This window comes from Hyalella azteca, unplaced genomic scaffold, assembly GCF_000764305.2.
Source record: "Hyalella azteca isolate HAZT.00-mixed unplaced genomic scaffold, Hazt_2.0.2 contig14808, whole genome shotgun sequence".
NCBI lineage: Eukaryota > Metazoa > Arthropoda > Malacostraca > Amphipoda > Hyalellidae > Hyalella > Hyalella azteca.
The window spans coordinates 193,794-212,660 of NW_025944682.1; the positions used below are offsets into that span (position 1 = coordinate 193,794).

Consider the following 18,867-nt stretch of genomic DNA (forward strand, 5'->3'; position numbering starts at 1 on the left):
GATCTTTGCCATGTACCAATAAGAAACACGTACCGGCTCTATGCTGCTGGGAACTTGCCATAGCTCGACACGAATCTTTTCCATGTACCAATAAGGAACACGTAACTGTCCTATGCTGCTAAGAACTTGCTCATATTTGCTACGGTAGGAACTTGCTAATATTTGCTACGGCCCTTTTCACTCGCTCTAAAAGTGCACCTAACAGTGCTAAGTTGCTAACGAATGTTTTGCTAAGCTGCATCTCGCGTTCCAGAGGATACAGTTGCTGTACCGGCCGCAGTTCGTGCCACGCATGCAGCACCCACGTCCCCCCACACCGCCGCTCTCACCCTCGCGCCACGACCTGGAGTCTGGCGAGGGCGACGCGAGCTATTCAGCGCCCGCGTCTCCCGCCCCCTACTCCGATCCTCCCCCTAAATATACCCCGCCGCCTTCTTACTCGACCGCCACGGGCTTAGGGTGAGACCAGCTAAAGTTGTGAATTGAATGAGTTAACATATCGAAAATTGTTGAGGGTTGATAATAAGGTTATTATCCTGACATTTTAAAACTTCCTTGATGTGTGCACCGTTCCGGCTTGAAGCAGATCTTAATATTTTTCATTCGCATCTACTTTCATTGTTAATGGATCAATGGATTTAAACCATATTACTCCAAGTTGAGGCACAACAATTCAAACATGCTGAAAATCTCTAGAACAATCTTAACTCGAACACTGTAACTCCTCATAAATGAATTGCATTTACAGCATCGCGAAAGCTTTGAATGCGAACGTACGGCGGAGCATTCGGCGACTGCGGAGTTCATTTCGGCAAGCTGACACCAGCCGGCCTCGTCCAGCAAGCCTTCACGAGAACGGCCAGCAAATCTGGACGACGCAAGTGCACAATATTCCTCCATCCCAAGTTCCAGAAACTCAACAGCCAAGCCTGAACATCGGTGATGCTCCGTCTTCACTGCACGAGGCTCCTTATATCCCTCCCGTTGATTACATGGGCGAGTCGACTGAGTTATCAGAGGATCCACCCCCCATTTACCAAACACTTGACCCATTGTCGCGACAAAAGGTCTTGAAGATGCTGCAGAGAGCGGGCATTAGGAGGAGCGTTCACTCGGCGGCAAGAAGCAGTGGTCGGAGATCACAAAATGACCGCAGCGATGAAAATGTTTTAGTCGCACCTCAGCAGACGACGTTGGAGTTGCAAGGTCTTGATCACTTAGCATTTGATCACGAAATAGTTTAGCTTTAGAACCCTAACTCCTGATAGTTATTTTACGGTCAATTAATCATGCAAAAATCGTATCAATGACATATTAATGTAACACAAGTGCCTTGGTTCACGTCTTAAGTTAGTGCCAGGGATTATAATTTTATCATACAATCGTGGCTTGGGAAGAGAATTCTCAAGAATACTTTCTTTTATCCTATTTAAATTTTGGGGGTATAAATACTCTTCACAACGCCTAGCACTTGACGAATTCAGGCCAATTAATATTATTCGATTTCAAACGTGCTACATCTCAGCCAGTTTGAGGAATACTATAATTAAGCAGCTATATGGAATTTTTAACCATTGAAATGAGGCATAAACCTGTCATTAAATATATACAACTAATATTATTCCAACTCGCATCTAATAGTGTATATAAATTGTGTTTTTCTTGTTAAATATATATCAACTTGCTTGCCAGCCATTCTCTTTCCTCTTTAAACTCCTCCAATTCTAAGAAATGAAAATTATTAAAAAAGAGCATAGTCAAGAAAGAAGCGAGAAAATGCAATGCAACCTTTATGATGAAAACCTCAACAATTAAGCCAGGTCTTCCAGACAAATCATTTATGATGTTCTAGCTAACGAAAAAAAAATTATGAACAATTCCCGTTGTTCAAAACTTTCGGAAGGAAAAATGCAATGGGCCATTGAATATTTGATATTTAATTTGAAAAGTATGGAACATACGGATGCGAATTGCAGTCTATAGAGCTAGCTTTTGAATCATAGCCACAGTATCAATCAATGGACAGCCGCCACCAGCGGGTACATTCAGGAAAATAAATATGTAAATTTAATTAAACGATTGTCTAGCGCCTCGAAGTGTCACTAACAAGAATGCATTTTATCTTTAAAAGTGAACAACTAAACAAACCCCAAATTACGAATAAATAGACATGTCATTGACACAGAGTGAATTAAATATAAGGAAATACTCAAATCGTCCAAGAAAAATATAAAAAAAAATTCATCACATAAGTAGTGAATGGAGTCGCATTAAATACGAATGCAATTATCAAAGCCTAGCATGCTTCTGTGCGACTGAGATGAAGAAATATCGAGTGTGACTGACATAAAATTACCCTGGATGGAAAATTACCATTCTGGGCAACTAAGATTAACAAATATCAATAATTTTTTCAGTTCGACTAGCTGACAGTATGTACAACAACTTTACTCGTCTAAAAATTCATAACCAATACTCAACGTCTCCTAAGAATCACTAACATTTAACATAACTAAAAAATCACTTGGATCAACTGTGTGGCCATTAAATAGGAGCAGTAAAACCTCCAACACTCGTCGGATGAGGCTTACGTCTACTAAGAATCACTAACATTTAATATAACAAAAAAATCACTTGGATCAACTGTGTGGCCATTAAATAGGAGCAGTAAAACCACCACCACTCGTCGGATGAGGCTTGTGCAGCAGGTCAGCCATTACACTTTCACAGGCGCCTGCAGGGACAGCTTGCGCAGAGAAAATGACGAGATCGACACGCCAATCAAGAACAAACCAAAGGCTCCTGTGTGCACGGCTGTATCTACATTCTTCTGTGGCTTGACCTGTGAAGAGTCAAAAGCATTACCTTTTTCATCCAGTCACTTCAACTATTAATTACTATATCCAAGAACTTGCAAGGGGCATTATTAAAACCTACCATTACCATTGGCGGTAAACCAATCATTTAGCTAGTTTTTTGAAGCATCTGAATTCCCAATACAAAAAATATAAGTATCAATTTACTGACATCCAAAACATTTTCAATGTGGACTTGAAGTACTGGTACCTATATCAATTGAGTACCAGTAAATTATCAGACTATCTGAACAAGCTGAACTATCTCCTAAATGTGGCCTGAAATGTTTTCCTAAATTAAATACAGATAATGTATCATTATAGTGAGTCTTTTATAGGTAGTTCTTTAACTACATATGTTGGTACTTACAAGTGACCTTGCAACATTGGCACCACCAACATTGCGGACAACATAGACAAACATCCTCTGTGCTGGCGATGATCTTAAAAGTAAGAGGAGTTCCTGCAACATGGGAAAGACTGCATTAACCAATTGAGGCTCACAATAAGCAATATAACATCAATCTACATGAATAGGTAATTTAGAATATTTATTTGAATCAAGGTTCCTCCCTAAATTCAATTATAATAAACAATTGTTACCAACATTCAAATTGCATGAAATCAACAGAAGCTTAACAGTTACAGAAAAATTATTATAAGGAATCTTGAAAAGAAAATAACATGTATGAAACAAATGTAAATGGCTGGCCCAAAGCAATTGAGGAACTTGCTTCATTGCTCCTCCACACAAGTTTTCTATGTTCACATCCCTTCTTTCAGATTACCAAATAAGATATTCACTAAAAACTGTCTTGAAAAGTAGCAATAGTACCTAAATTATTCAAATAACATATACCTACTACATGAATGTACCAACAATTTACTTTTTTTTGAGTGAATAGCAACAACAAAGTTGAATAGAAACAATTCTCAACAACAATGAATAGCAACAACTTTTACCTTTTTACTTTTAAAATCTTGCACTTCCAAAAGTATTTTAGTCTAGCACCTCTGATGCCAAAACTTACATATACACAGTTACAGTGGGAAGCCAGTACGGTATATAAGAAAATTAGCCATGTTAGGCAGTGCATAAATTCATCCAAAAACTCTAATGAATAAATGAAGGCTTGAACAGTGAAAGTCAAGCTATTACATATGATCCATCAACACTCATAATGGGCAGGGAGTGTATGTAGCCAGAATCTCAACTAGACATTGATGTAGTGCAGAGCACAAGCATTTCCAAGATCACATGGAATTTATCAACAAAATAGTAATTGAAAGACTAGTTCAAGGATGGACGCTGAATTGGTATAAAATACAGAAGAAAGAGCGACTTGTTTCTTGATTTGAATTAAGATTTTTACTTATGACAAATAAGCAAATTGAGTCATTAGCAGGGAAGCAGGATTGTTATTCACTAGATGGTTTTGACCTGATATCAGAATAAACTAAGACTGGCTAAGTTGAAGCTTTGAAAGGATATATATGTCATGAACCTTAACTGACCATCAATGAACTTATTGTTTGTGTCAACATACTAAGCCAGTCTTTTAGGCTTTTCAGTTTCATTTCCTTTACGAAAATTTCACCCACTCAATAGTTCCATAAGTCAATCATCATGGCTACCATTATCAACATACATACATGAAATATAAACAAATGGTGAAAAAGTCCTAGACTTAATAGAAAACAGCAACTAAGGATCCTTGTTATCCCATTGCTCCTTCAGAGTCCAGACTCATGAAACCAGAGTATGGCAGAGAAAGAAATAAATAAATGTAGTCTGCAAACTTGGATAAATACTCTCACCCTGGCTAACACGACTAGGTATGCACAAAAAATAGACAAGGAGCACAACAAAACAACAAAATGGCAACTAAGCATATTTTGTTTTTGGCATGCAGTAGACCTCCTCTAATCCCCATGCTCAATGACAGTTTAATTTGACAAACTCATGCGTGAAAACAAATCAAGGAATCTCAATTATTACCAGAGCATTTTGTTTACAGAGAAATTTCTTTTCTTTACTTGCTTAGTATTATTTGGCTGATTTGCGCAAAGAGCATAAAAAAGTTTAAAATTGGCTTTGTTCATTAACAAAACATATAATAAGAAAAATATTAATCAGACCTTTTTTGTAAATGTTCTCCAAATTTCAATGTTCTGAGAGAATGCAATAATCATTTAATAAGTTGCATGGTGGCAAAGTAGAAACTTTTTTAGACATCCTTTTGGAGTCCTACAAGTAGATCATTAAATGTACATGGATACCAGCATTATCATGTACATACCTAGTCAGCCTAGGGCCTAGGCCAGGGCTGGAAAAGTCCTACTTTTTCCTAAAATGTTGTAGCTCTAATATCATATGATTTCAGTAGGTATGAAATCTTGTGGCTCAAATGTAATATATTTTTTTATTGAAAAAATTATTGTGGTTTGCACTTTGCAAACATGTCGTTTCCTAAAATTTTAAAGTTCCGCAATGATGGCACAATCTGCAGTACTTCAACGCTCCTGTCAAAATATCCTGCAGAACATAATAACAACAAGTCAACCCAAAACGTTTCCTTGAAGATTGCATAGCAGCAGTCAAGTCAGCAAGGCTGGAAAAGTCCAATTTTTTTCTGAAATATAGCAGCTCTAATATCATATAATTTCAGTACGTACCGTACTAGGTATGAAATCTGGCAGATCTAATGTCATACATTTTTTGTTTGATTGAAAAAATTGTGGTTTGCTCTTCACAAACATGACATTTCATAAAATTTTAAACTTCCGCAATCTGCAGTATATATACTTCAATGCTCCTGCCTCCTGCCAAAATAACATGCAGAACGTAATAACAAGTCAGCTCAAAATGCTTCTTCCATGAAGATTGCATAGTTGCAGTCACGTCAGAGTGGTCTTACTGCATTAACACTTGTTCAGTTGCTGCTCAACACATTGACTACGATTGCTCCATCTTGTACTGTTATTTCATTTTTTGTACTTTTTTTAAGCAGGGTTGCCAGACGGTCATTTTTTTTGGACAAATTCCGTGATTTAGTTTTTTCAATTGCGTTGGCCGGCTAAAATTTATGATAGGGGTACTTCCTAATTAAATTTAAATACTGCAAAAAGAAAATAAATGGAATTTTCATAGCAGAACCTACAAATAAACTAGTATACATTGAATTGTCAGCCTTTTTTGTTCTCGGATTTGGCCGATTTTAGGCAACCTGAATTATGTACCACTACCTCCTGGAGAAATACATTTTGTGGTACACATATGTACCAATACGTAGTCAACGTGTTAAGTGAAGACAAATGCTAGTGACTGTTTTTTGTATGGGACTTTGTAAATAGCATGGGACTTAGTAGTTAGTATGCATGGGACTTTGTAAATAACAAGTTTGTGGGCCATAAATGGTTTTTCTTGACCAAGATATGGAATTCACGGCTGGCAAACCTATGAAGCCATGGCTCGACCGCTCGAAGAAATGGAACCACGGCTGGCAAACCTATGAAGCCATGGCTCAAAAAATCCTGCCTGCAAATCAGAGTGGTCAGACTGAATCATCACATGTTTACTTGCTATTCAAGTGAATACAAATGTTAGTTTTTCTGTTTGACCTAATTCATCAATATTATTAATTTCTCATTATCATTAATCCATCATTTAAACATATCAGTATTAGTAATAATTTATCATTTATTTATCCTTCATTTATTCTTTATTAATCCTTTATTCAGCATGTATTCATAGCTTTTATTCATAATTTATTAATTTTATATTTAATATTCATCATTTAAAACTCTTATGGTGCCAAAACCATGAAACTGGAATTTATTCTGTTCAATTCTGCCTTTTGTGAATTCATACCATTCATATCTAACAGTCACACTCACAACTACTCACAACCAATCCAATGGCAATGGCATTACCGGTAGATGATTAGTCCATTTAGTGATTTACTGCATTAGGACCAATACCATTACTGCCCCACGGCCCCCACCCACCTGCAGCCTGCAGGCAAAGTCTTGAGCCAAAATGTTTCAGGTTAGACATTAGAATAGATAGCCTACAAAATGAGCTTTCTAATGGTGTTAAAATTGTTTAAATTGGCTCATAGGAAACCTTGAAATGATAGTTTTTCTAAAAAAAATTGCCAAAAATTGGTTTATTTTTCTGTTATTGCTCCAATTTTGCTTAAATTGCTATACCTACTTAACCAACCACTGCTGATATCCATGATAGTTTAACTGACATAACTGTCAAGTTGTCAACTCACACTCATAAAAAATAAAGGTCATCAAAAGATATAGGCTAGGAATGTATTTAAAATAAAAGTCTGCTGTGCTCAGAAAGTCAGACCAACCTTCTAAGGCTTACGGAAGGAAATTAAGAGGAACAAATGAAAGAACTTTTGAATTTGATCTATTCCTAATAAATATCATGAGAACTATTGACCGCACAATTACGATTAGCACCCATATCAGAACATGAAATACGCGGCACATTTTGCACTGGTAAAAACACCGATGCATAAGATTTTGCACCGAAATACATACCTCAGGCGCTAGCGTCGAGCTTCGCAACACCAACCCGCTCCAAGCCTACAGTGCACTGTCGTGCTCGCACAGCACGTCAGCACCAGGGTTGCCAGATGGAGCCGAGTGAAAAAGGCCAATTTAGCTCACAAAAAAGGCCACAAAAGGCCTCATTTGAAATTAATAAGAAATTCTTAAATTAAAGGTAGTTCTAACCATTCGCAGGGCATGCATTTACTCTCAACGCTTTGAGAAAGCAAAAAAACAACCAAATTATCAGAAAAAAACGGGAATTACACTTTTCATAAAAAAGGCCCAAAACGGATAAAAAGGCCAAATTATTTTTTGTCAGGCCAATGCCTTTAAAAAAGGCCACATCTGCGAAATTTGGCCTGAAAAAGGCCCATCTGGCAACACTGCACAGCACTGACAGCAGCACGCAGATCGCAGACGGCAGCGGCGGAGAGGTGGGCGGGTGGTAGAGTTTGCTCATAAAGGAGGCGACAGGTAACTGGCGCCAGCAATCCTGCTGCTAGGTAGCTAGAAACCGTCATAAACTTCAAAGATATACTACTAACTTTTTTTTAACATACTAATTCAGGACGAAGGCATCGCTGAAATTCTTGTAAATCTCTATTAGTTTTATTTATGAAAATAAAAGTACACTTTCTCTTTTCTGATTTATTTGTTAACTTTATTTGCACAACTTCGTACATTTATTTTCAAGGACATAATTTTAGTTAGATTTTATTTACAATATTTCACGCACTAAATCTCTTGATATGGCCGTGACCTTGAAAATCCGCGACGGTGCCAAGTCCTGGGTTATTTTCTATGCATGCCATTAATATCAGTTAAGTGTATTCGTTCATCACAATGTAAGATCAGCACAATACTAAATAAATTTAAATATTTGATCCATAGGCATAATTGTTAGCTCTTCGATTTAGACGTCAAGTTCTAACGAAATTTACTGCGGGATGCACTCGTCGATATGATGTACTTGTCGACGTACGATTTTGTTTGGTACCCCTGACAATCTTGCATATTATGGCGGAATGCCCGAGCCACAGCAATACTCGGCAAAACTACTACACTAACACTGCTGCTCTCAGCCCGGACGAAATGCTGTCTAGGATACTGAAGAAAGTTCCCCGAAGCATCTTTAGAACAGACAACCTCAGACGATACCTAATCGAGTGCAACCTGCTGCCGGAGATCTAGCACGGCGACATGACATAGGTCAGAGAAGACCCACTCTACACTCTTGACAAAACACCACATTCGTGTCCACACATGACCATAATTAAGATGAGACGACAGAAGTCGGAGCTAACAGGCGCCTCAATAATAGATCAGCCTACAACCGAGGCGAGATGGATCAGGCTGCGAGACTGAGACCAACGAAAAACCTGACCCTGCAAAACCGAATATAGCACCTTCGGCACGAAATAGACGAAGCTGTTCTGATGCGCTAGAGATCTCTCACGTACTACTACTCGACGTACGATAAATTATTAGTAGTGTTATCTCGCTAAAACATATCAATAGTAACCTGCCTACTTCCCAATATCTTCAATTCCTTTCGATTCAATTTCATTGTACGTACTACCTAGCAATGTAATAAAAGGAAAGTTAACGAGCATCGGCGTGGATCAGAATACATATATTAATTGAATTTGTATCACATTGAAGTTTAACTGAGACAAAAAAAAATCGCGAAACTGAACTAATGCAAAGAAAAACAGGATAGGGCGTTGTCTAGTTAATAGAGCGTCGTCCGGGTTGATTTGTTGAGATTATCGGACCTATCAAGGAATACAGCTTTCAACTTATGCAAACAATGAAACGCTACAAAGCAACAGCTTCATTTTCACAACTGGTACATTACATAAAAAAGCGTATCTCAACAATTTTCCGGCTACTCTACAACGTTTCTGAAGGACGAGAGCTTACAAAACCATGGGAGAAACGGTGACATGGGAATTAATGTTTTACATATTAAAAAATATTGCTGTAAATATGAAATAAACAACACGTCAGTATAAACGGTAACGCACTGCTGCAATGAGAAGAAAGAGCCGAATTAAAAAGCCTAGTTCATGTTAGCCTATCAGAGTCTGCATTAATATATTTATTAAATTGAAACAGCAATTCTTCAGAAAACGAAGTCTTTCCCCAAATCGATTTGACTCATTTCTACTCTATAAGAAATACTTAAACCTTGCAAAAATAGTTTATCTCAAACAATGAACTGGTACGTATCGAAGACTAAGCGTTAATAACCATCAGGAATTTAAACTCTTGGGAACGTTTAGGAATGAAGGCATTGTGATGTTAACTATCGTTTGTTATAATCCTGAGCTGAGTAAGAAGACCGTCTCCGTCGTATTCGGAGCCACCTCTGTCGCACTACACGCCTTCCACGTCCTGTGATGCAAACGTGCCAGCAACACGCTTCATTCAAAGTGCTAACAAACAATTATCGTGACACGAGCTCAAAAATATAATAAAAATTTGACAAAATGACAAAACGTTCTCTTGACGGCTTCGAATCCATCGCCTCACAGGCATGTAAGCAAGTGTTCGTTGATGTAACGTCTCAATTACGATTTCACGGCGAAAATTTTCTTGCTAAACTTGGACATTTTTTACTAAGAAAAAAACACAAAAAGTTGAATGCAAGATATAACATGAAACTTGTTTTGAAAATTATTCTAGTCTTTGAGAGGGTAACAAAAACGACAGTAACAAAATAGCATCGAATGAATAGGCACATCAAACTAGCGGTCATTGTACATTTTTAAACAATAAATTAACGGCATTTTTAGGTTTTCAATTAACAGTAAGACATGTCCAAAGGAGAACCTCAGAAGATTTATTTTGAATGGAAACGAAACAATTGTAATGGCGATGCAATTCAGCTAGACAATTCTAGGCGCTCAACAACACTCCTCACATATGAGCAGCTTAGGCCACTAGCATGAAATACTCCGCTCGTTCCTACTAGCTTAACTCAATTTAATCGCTAATCAAACATGAATTGCTCCAATGACAAGTTTCACAGTTTTCTGATTCTAAATTATAATAAAGTCAGCAGAAATTACCTAACTACATTTAATGTGAAGATTTAGGGAAGTGTATTAGATCCAAACACTAAAAACTTGCTTAGACACAAGTCTAACACACGTCATAACAAACTTTCATGCATCACTTATATACAAAAAGAGATACTTTGAAATAGAAAGTATGGACAAGTGATGCAAGAAGTACCAGTAATATTTAAAAGAACAAAATGTAACTGCAATATTTGTTAAGATACTTTCTACTGAACTGTTCATACTTGCGACCCATCCTAGTTGCTCCTTCGTGAATATAATTGAACACAATTCATAATTTTAAGAGAAAGAAATATTAAATAAAGTAGAAAGATAAATATTAATATGGGTCGAAGTGAGTACGCTAACTGAAGAAATGAGAAATCATTCAGGCAAAAGCGCTGTAAATGAGGGTTCACATCGACTAGGCCATAACAGATATTCTCGGTAACAAGAGAAGCAGCGTGAGGTACACACAAACGATTGTTTGACACGTCTAATAATTAATATTAAATCCAAATATTATCGCAATGAACAGTAATAGCGTTCATAGTTGTTGTAAGCGACTATAAAAACTTTCATTAGTCCGACATGTGAAATTAAAGAAATTTTAAGAACAATAAAATGATTAAAATTGTTTTTCGGACCACTAGGGTTAGCGTTGAGATACTTGAAAAGAAATATACAACACACACTGAGAAATACAATGAAATTTCTAGAATTGTAAAATTTTGCTGTGGTGTCCGGGTCGTAAATTAGCAGCCGCGCATCAATAAAAGGTAAAAGTTAGAACATGCCACAAAATACAAACGTGAAAATATCAATCATCAATGATTGATATTTGATTGATAGCACGAGCAATTTAAATTTTCAATACAGGAGAGCAATTCTAAATATGTTCAAATAACAGCCTGTTTTGCTGAATTAAATAATTCAAAGCTCACGAATCCTTCCCATTGACGAGAGCATTGCCTACATGGGTACGAGCGACTTCACCGTTTTCAAGATTATTTACAGAACTGAGGTTCACAAAAGCGGTTGATAAGTTCCTTTCACCATTAATAAATGTCTTGCCTTCGCCGGTAATTTTACAATTGGATAGCTCAGTGATCGGATGTACAGAAAGGCGTTTAGAAGGATCTTTGCCAATCCTTAGGGACGGGCATGAAGGTGATGATCTTTGTCCATTAGTGACAAGAGCAGAAAGAGAATTTACAGCAACATCTTCTGTTATAATGGGCGTGACAGGCTCAGGAATGCTTTTTGCACATGCTTCGTTACATGAGCCTGTAGCATTCTTAGTAGCCAGCACTACAGCCTGGGAATTTGGAAGATGGATGATGGTATGCTTAACAGCACTCGACACAGAGACAATCTCAATATTAGGATTTCTTTTCACATTCGGAGTATGGTCATGTTCGAGATGAATAGCAGACGAGTTCTTACAGTCACCGTCAAGAGAATTAGTGGCTTTATGAAGCTCAATCAAAGGAGAAGCATCGCCGCCCCATGACGGGCTGAGCTTGCTTGAGGTTGCTCCAAGACGGCCGTTTGTGTCGACGCTATCAGGGCTGTCAGCTCTTCCAGACGACAAACAATCCTTGAGTGGTTTTACATTACCTGCAATGTTTAAATTTATGAGTTAGAAAGGTTTATTCAATAATATACTGTGTTAATTCGATATCAACATATTTCCGATAGATTTTTTAGGCAAGAACTAAATTAAAATATTTTGTATCGAATTACCAATTGAAATATTCCAAATAAGATTAATTATCACAATAGGTTGTGGCAGTAATTTGCGTGCATCCAAAATTAAACGCAAGTTTTTATGATGTAAAACATAAAATATCCTTTAAACATTAATTAACCAATACTAAACATCGAAAATATACAAGAAAGATATACAAATGTATTAGACATTAAATCAAGTGAATGGAACTCCTCGGGGAATAAAATGCAGGAGGATGGTCAAAATTCCGAAACTGAAACTTTTTTATAAATAAACTAATAATGGAAAACCAATTCAAGAAGAATTGAAGTTCTCACCCTCAATTGGTGCTGTTGAAATTTTGGATGCATCTTTTTTATCATGGAGTGTGGAGGAAGCATAGCTAGCCACTGCCAGGGGATGGTCTTTGGTCTCGTCGACGACGTTCTGCACGCCAGCTTGCAGAGCAAAGCCATCACGAACCCGAACTTTCATTTTCCAACTGTGCTTCGGATTTGCATGCGTCGAATCCTGGGATTTAGCTCTCATCGGAAGCTTGGGAGCTTCAACAGCTTTAGATGCAGATAAATAGTGGGAAGATCGCTCTTCTTCAAGGAAACCCACAAACGAATTATCACCATCACTCAGCGAACTATTGTCTGCATCAAACAACTCGTCTAAATTGTAGCTCAAATCATCCGATTTGAGACACTTGGGATCACTTAAGTCACCTTCCTCCTCATCTGAGTCGGTGATTCTTAGAGTTAGCGTATCAAGGTTTTCCCTAGAAAATCTCTCCTCATTGACCAGCCTATGCCTGTCATCTATTGTTTTAACAGCATCAACTACTTTAGTTTTCTCAGTTTCCTTACAATCATTTTTATTTTTGTCCTGAGTGTTTCTATTAGACACTAGAGATATCAGTTTAGCAGTAATTTCTTCTTTACTAATGGAGTCAGATGCCAATCCAAAATTATTTAGCTCAATACCGCTCTTCAATGCCTTTTCAGCCCGATTAGGATTCAAAGCTTGGCTTGATGCTGCTTTTTTGCAAATCTCAAGCTCTGAGAGGTCACCAGATGCTGTAGATTTACTGCTCTTCACTGACTCAACGCTGTCTTTAACGTCGTTCTGCACACTTCCATGCTTGGCACTGCTGCTCTCATCAGCAACGCAAGGCTCGTCTTCTATTTCCATACGGCTGCACGGAGTTAAGCTGACATTACTTGGTGGCTGCCGTACTTTGTCAGTAGTTATCTCACGTGTCTGCAGGAGTTCAATGGACGTCTCTTTGGACGATTCTACAGACTGTGTATTTGTCACATTTTCTTCAATTGCTCCTGATAACCCAGCCGTTTTTTCAATGGCTTTTGAAATTTCGGCATTTTCGACTATCTCGGCGTTTTTATACTTGTCTCGTGGTTCAGATTTCTCGGCTACAGTGGAGTTAGATGAGCTTGGACTGTCATCTCCAGCCAAATTTGGCCAGTCAAACTCCGGACTGTCAGTCATACGCATATCATTTAAATCTTCTTGGGATGCACCTACCGAATCATTTTCAGTGACCTCGCTGTCATCAAGTTCATCTTCTTCCCCGGCAAAACTTGTATCAACATTCCTCAGGAGGCGATGTGAGAGTTGATCGAAATCCGAACCTGGTTCCTCCACTCCTTCTCGAAAGAGCTTATTCATCGCTTTAGCTACAGTGGCACTCTCGTCGTCTTTGCCAAAACCGCCTTCATAGTCATCATCATTTTCTTTGTCATACGGCAATGATGCATCTTCCTTTGAACCGAGAGAATATGAACTTTCAATAACCACCTCGCAATTATTCAAGGGATCTATGAAGTCAGAATCTATTTCGTCTAAATCTAGGCTCTCCTGCTTTATCTCAACGTCGTTCTCGTTTTCAAAGGGATGATGAATTGTTACTAGATGAACACAGGCTTTTTTGGTAGCTCGGGATTTGTCATCTGGCGAGTTGTCCCCATAAGGAACATCAGTCCTTTGGTTGCTCCGACTTCTTTCTCTTTTCTTATTATTTGAAGAATAATTTTTAACATCCGTCATGAGACCTGAAGATTTTTGGGCAGAAATTGCACACATCAGAGGCTGAGATTGGGATTCTGAAGAATCAGACGAATTTGGTTTAGTCGTCTGATGAATGAATGGGTTAATTGGGGCGACGATTGACCGAGGTTGGATGTCACGAATGTGTGCCTGAGAGGAGGATGGAAAACTTGATCGCACTGCTGTCTTAAAACGATTTTGATTTTTGAATTTGTGGATTTTTGATTTTGAGCTGATGAAATTATTGGTAGGAGCGTTCTTACGCATATTTTTAGCCGAATCAACGTTACTTAAACTTTTGCTTACTGGAACGCCATTAGGAACGGCCCCGAGAGAATCACTTGTATTATTTACAGATGTGGCCGAACTGGTTCCAACTCCGTTGTGTATTAAAGCCTGCATGTTATTCATTACTCCTGAGCCAACAGACGGGACATTGCTACCGAGCGACGATGAATGGTGTATGCTGTTTGCGATGGAGGCGTTAAACTGAGTGTAAGCAGTCGGAAATACCGGATGTTTGCTCTTGTTGAATAGAGTTTTAATTTGATTAACAGCTTGAGAAATGCTCGGTTTGGGTTGTTGTGATGCAGGCTGCAGCGGAGTTTTTTGGTGAAAAGTCGTAGAATTTTGAGGTTGCTGCAATGTGCTGTGGACAATAGGAGCTCCCGAGACGACCGACTGCAGAAGTGTCCCAGGAAATGGAGTTTGCTGCGACAGTTGGGAGGACTGTGAAGAATGGCTGGCCTGTGAAAATTGCAAGGCTTGAGATAACTGGTTGTGGGGTGATAAATTTGTTGCTGGAGATAACTGGGTAAATGCATTTAGGCTAGAAGAAGGTAAAGTCGCGAGGCTGTGAAGACCAGAAGTGGGTATGGCGGTGAGTGTAGCAACACCAGCCGACAGTCCAGCCTGAGACACCGGCCTTACAATGAAAAGCTGCTGAGTTGTGGATGTGCTGAGACCTCCAACACCTCCGGTGAGGGCAATGGGCTGCAAGATAGGCAACTGCTGTTGCTGAAATGGTCCTGGCAAGCGCTGCGTTTGGATGGCAGTAGCCTGCTGAGGAAATTGCACCTGAAGTATTTGTTGCTGCATTTGTTGTTGAGTAAAATCAGGAGCTGGCTTCTGTACATTAGCAGCAGTTGAAGGAGGCGTAGGAGCTTTCATTTGTGAAGAAGTGATGAGGTCTCCTAGCAGAGTGTCCCTGGAGGTGGTGGGGAGACCAGCACGCAGGTCGGCAGCGTTAACTACCCACTCGAGATACTGCTTGTCACCCAAGCAGTTGCCCAGGGCGTTACCAAAGTTGCGCAATGCTCTCTTCAAACCATCTGACACTGCCTCCTGATCAGCACCAAAAATCGTCTTATTAAAATCATTTAAATGTTTATTCAGTTCACAAATATTTCACAATTAAGTGTAAAAATCAACAAAACATTAATCATGATTAAAATATATCTATATTTTTGTACCTTAATGGTTTTGTTATGGAATTATATTAAAAAATGAATAGGTAACCATAATCATTATTAACCTTACTGTAATTAATTAATGCCATCAAATTGTTCAACAACAGAAAATTTATATAATTTTATTGTGCATCCTCCTCTATAATGCAAATGAATGCAATATACTCTTCCTGTTATTAGCCACCTATAAGAATTTAATGGAGTAGCATACATATACATAATGACGGGCTAGATATGAAAATTATGGAATGAAGCTTCAATTAAAACACTTAAAAGATCATCTTGCAAGCATTGGCAGAGCAAGAAAAAATAACAAGCAAACATAAAAGAGCAAGTGTTTGCACGTGATTTTTTCAAAGTGAGAAAATAATAATGGGACTAACCTTTCTAGCTTTTTCAATAGCTGAGCCCTTGGAAGGGAGGCCTTCAGAAACTCCATAGCCAAGCTCCTCATGATAAGTGCCATCTTTGAGAGTGACTCGCACACTGGCACTTACTCCAACAAAATAGCATCCATCAACCTCGTCCACATAATCTGGAGAAAATAATACATGTCATTCCACGAGCTTGTGAACCAACAATTTCATGCAGCAATTCATGGTGGAATAATGTTTTTATAAGCTGGCAGAGTTTGTATAAAAGACGAGTAATATTTTCAACTAGAAGTCCGTAATAAATTGATACACAAATCATCCCACTTAACAGATCAATTAAAGAAAAATCTTATTTCAACAGCAGCAAATATGAGATCAGTAATGCTAATACTGCCACATATGTACCAAATCATGTTCTGAACCCATTGCTGTTCAGTACTCTAAGGGTTGACATCTAAACTGTGAATTACCAATTGAATGAGAAGAAATGCTGTTGCTCCAGCCATTGAAGCCAAATATTTCATTGGCCAGGGATATGAGCCTCCAAGTTTCCACAAACGCTACTCGTTGTCCTTCAGATGAAGAAGGCCTTTGACTGATAAGTGCAGGACCCAACTTCTTGCCAAGTGTTGTCTGTAGTTTGGTTTGGTCATCCCCAACAAACACATGCTGCAACAGAGAATCTACTTATACCACTGCACAACACTTCAAAATTGATAAGACAAACGTTCATTACAAAATTCAGCACAATTACATTTGAATAAACTTGCCAATTTTGCTGATGCCACATTTTTTTCTTAAAACTGCAAAGAGCTCTTTATTATATTGAAAAAAAAAATTCAACATATTTTCCAATGGATATAGAATGTAATTTTTCACAATGAAAACTGATTACTTCAAGATATTTCTAACAGGAAAACAAGAATTCTTGTTGCCACAATTTTGGCACCCTCCACAATTGGCAAGCCACTAATCACTAGGCAGGTGGCAATATACCTATATAGATATAAGCAATAAATGCAAATTGCAGAGTTAAAAATAATGTATCATGGAACTCGGAGCTAAAGACTTGAAGCTGTGGTTGACCTACAACTAATTTATGTGAAGGTTGCCAAATGAAGGGGTTGCAACCATAATTTTGAACTAAGTATGTAGGAAAAACTGAGTTCTTGAAAAATATTCCCACTTACATTGTACCAACAATGACCAATTTCTACTCTTCCTTGTCTTTACTTGGACATGCAAGGCTTTAAGAAAAATAATAATGTGAAAACTTTTACATCAAGTGAGCCTAAATGAAGCTGCTCAAAGTTGTTTGCAGTATAAACAAAGAATATGATGATTTACTGCAACCATTTAAAGTCATTTTTAGGCATCTTATCAAAAATTAAAGTAAGTGCATCACTCCTCCTATCTTAAGTTTTGAAATTCTGTAAATGTTATTCCACTTAATTTAAATACCTACCCTATGAAACGAGTCTCAGTGACTTTCCCTGATCTCCAGTAATTACATTTAAAGCCCTATTTGGACTTGTACAAGCAACTCCCAAGCAAGACAAAAGTAATAAAAAATTTATTGATGGTTTGATAATAACAAAAACCTGAATAATTAAATTAAAAAATTTGAATGCACATACCTCACCAAATGAACCATTCATTCCTTTAGACAATTTGCCAGGGTCTGCAGCCATGTTGCAACAGGTACTTGTGTCACTTTAAGAGGTCGCTACATTAACTGAAACAAAGTTACACGTCATAAACAAATTGAGCCGAATTTTACTTCAATTTTATGCATACAACACATACCGTACTAATAGTAAAATACAAATTTTACAAGAGTTTTGCCTTGATTATTTTTCAAAGTGAACAAGCCTAGATTATTTTTTTCAAGTAATTTGCCTTGCAAATTATACAGTTTACTGCACTAGATGAGCTTCATTAAAATTGGCCACTTAATAAAATTCATATTCTGAATACTTTTGCTTCCTGAAAATCTGCACATGGCATTGTCACCTGCTGATGGAGACTATTATTCTTCTAATGAAATCAAAAGAAATTTAAACACTACATCACTAATGAGAAGCATTGGACTAACAACCTAAATTCACCAGAGCAAAGAAAAATTGTGGCAAGATAAACGATGATTTTTGCCTAATTTGAAATCTTTTCATTTATTTACATAGATCATCCAATTTTTTTAGAAATGAATAGTGTGCATTTTTTGCACATAAGATATGTAAAGGCATACATGCATTTGGGGTCAAGATAATAATGAGAAACTTGTGCCTCTTTTTAGTTATTGTGAACTGAATGTAAGTTATAGGATAACATTCAACCCATATTGTGATCTAATTAAAAAGATGCAGCGATTTTACCTAGAAAAAATGTTAACAAGCCTCATCATAAACTAGTCATTTTTGTTATTTTTGAATAAGCTAAAAGTAAATTTTTAGTGTTAACAATATCTTTTTTACTCTAGCAGAACTCTGACCTTCAGAAAATAAGTAACTCCAAATATCTTAACCCTTTGATCTTGGATACATTGACCATTGTCAATGCTACTTATACCTAGAGGCAGAGGTGGGCAGTAGCGCGCTACATGTAGCGGCCGCTACTAGCGGCCGCTACATTTTCAGTAGCGGTAGCGGTAGCGGCTCTACATTTAAGGCAATGTAGCGGTAGCGGTAGCGTCCGCTACATATTTAAGTAGCGATACGAGGTTTTGCCGCTACAGCGCTACCGCTACATTTA

At 37.8% G+C, this 18,867-nt stretch overlaps 2 protein-coding genes and 1 long non-coding RNA gene across 3 annotated transcripts in view; 1 reads left to right on the forward strand and 2 right to left on the reverse strand.

Annotated features, from left to right (window-relative positions):
* The window catches only part of LOC108670774, a 53,471-nt gene extending 51,785 nt beyond the window's left edge, over positions 1-1,686 (forward strand). Inside the window, exons 19-20 of the mRNA XM_018158265.2 lie at positions 254-459; positions 749-1,686. Coding sequence (XP_018013754.1) covers positions 254-459; positions 749-1,244 — 702 coding nt within the window. The 3' untranslated portion in view covers positions 1,245-1,686. The remainder of the gene's footprint in view (positions 1-253; positions 460-748) is intronic.
* Positions 1,687-1,921: 235 nt separating this feature from the next.
* LOC108670782 lies at positions 1,922-7,490 on the reverse strand. The gene is made up of 3 exons (XR_001930757.2): positions 7,416-7,490; positions 3,226-3,318; positions 1,922-2,842 (listed from the first exon to the last, which is right to left on the reverse strand). It is a non-coding gene; the product is annotated as an uncharacterized LOC108670782 (long non-coding RNA).
* A 2,652-nt stretch (positions 7,491-10,142) lies between these two features.
* LOC108670780 overlaps positions 10,143-18,867 on the reverse strand; it is a 15,903-nt gene continuing 7,178 nt past the window's right edge. Inside the window, exons 2-6 of the mRNA XM_018158274.2 lie at positions 17,754-17,851; positions 16,587-16,785; positions 16,126-16,277; positions 12,542-15,617; positions 10,143-12,112 (exon numbers count right to left, since the gene is read on the reverse strand). Coding sequence (XP_018013763.1) covers positions 11,433-12,112; positions 12,542-15,617; positions 16,126-16,277; positions 16,587-16,785; positions 17,754-17,807 — 4,161 coding nt within the window. The 5' untranslated portion in view covers positions 17,808-17,851 and the 3' untranslated portion in view covers positions 10,143-11,432. The remainder of the gene's footprint in view (positions 12,113-12,541; positions 15,618-16,125; positions 16,278-16,586; positions 16,786-17,753; positions 17,852-18,867) is intronic.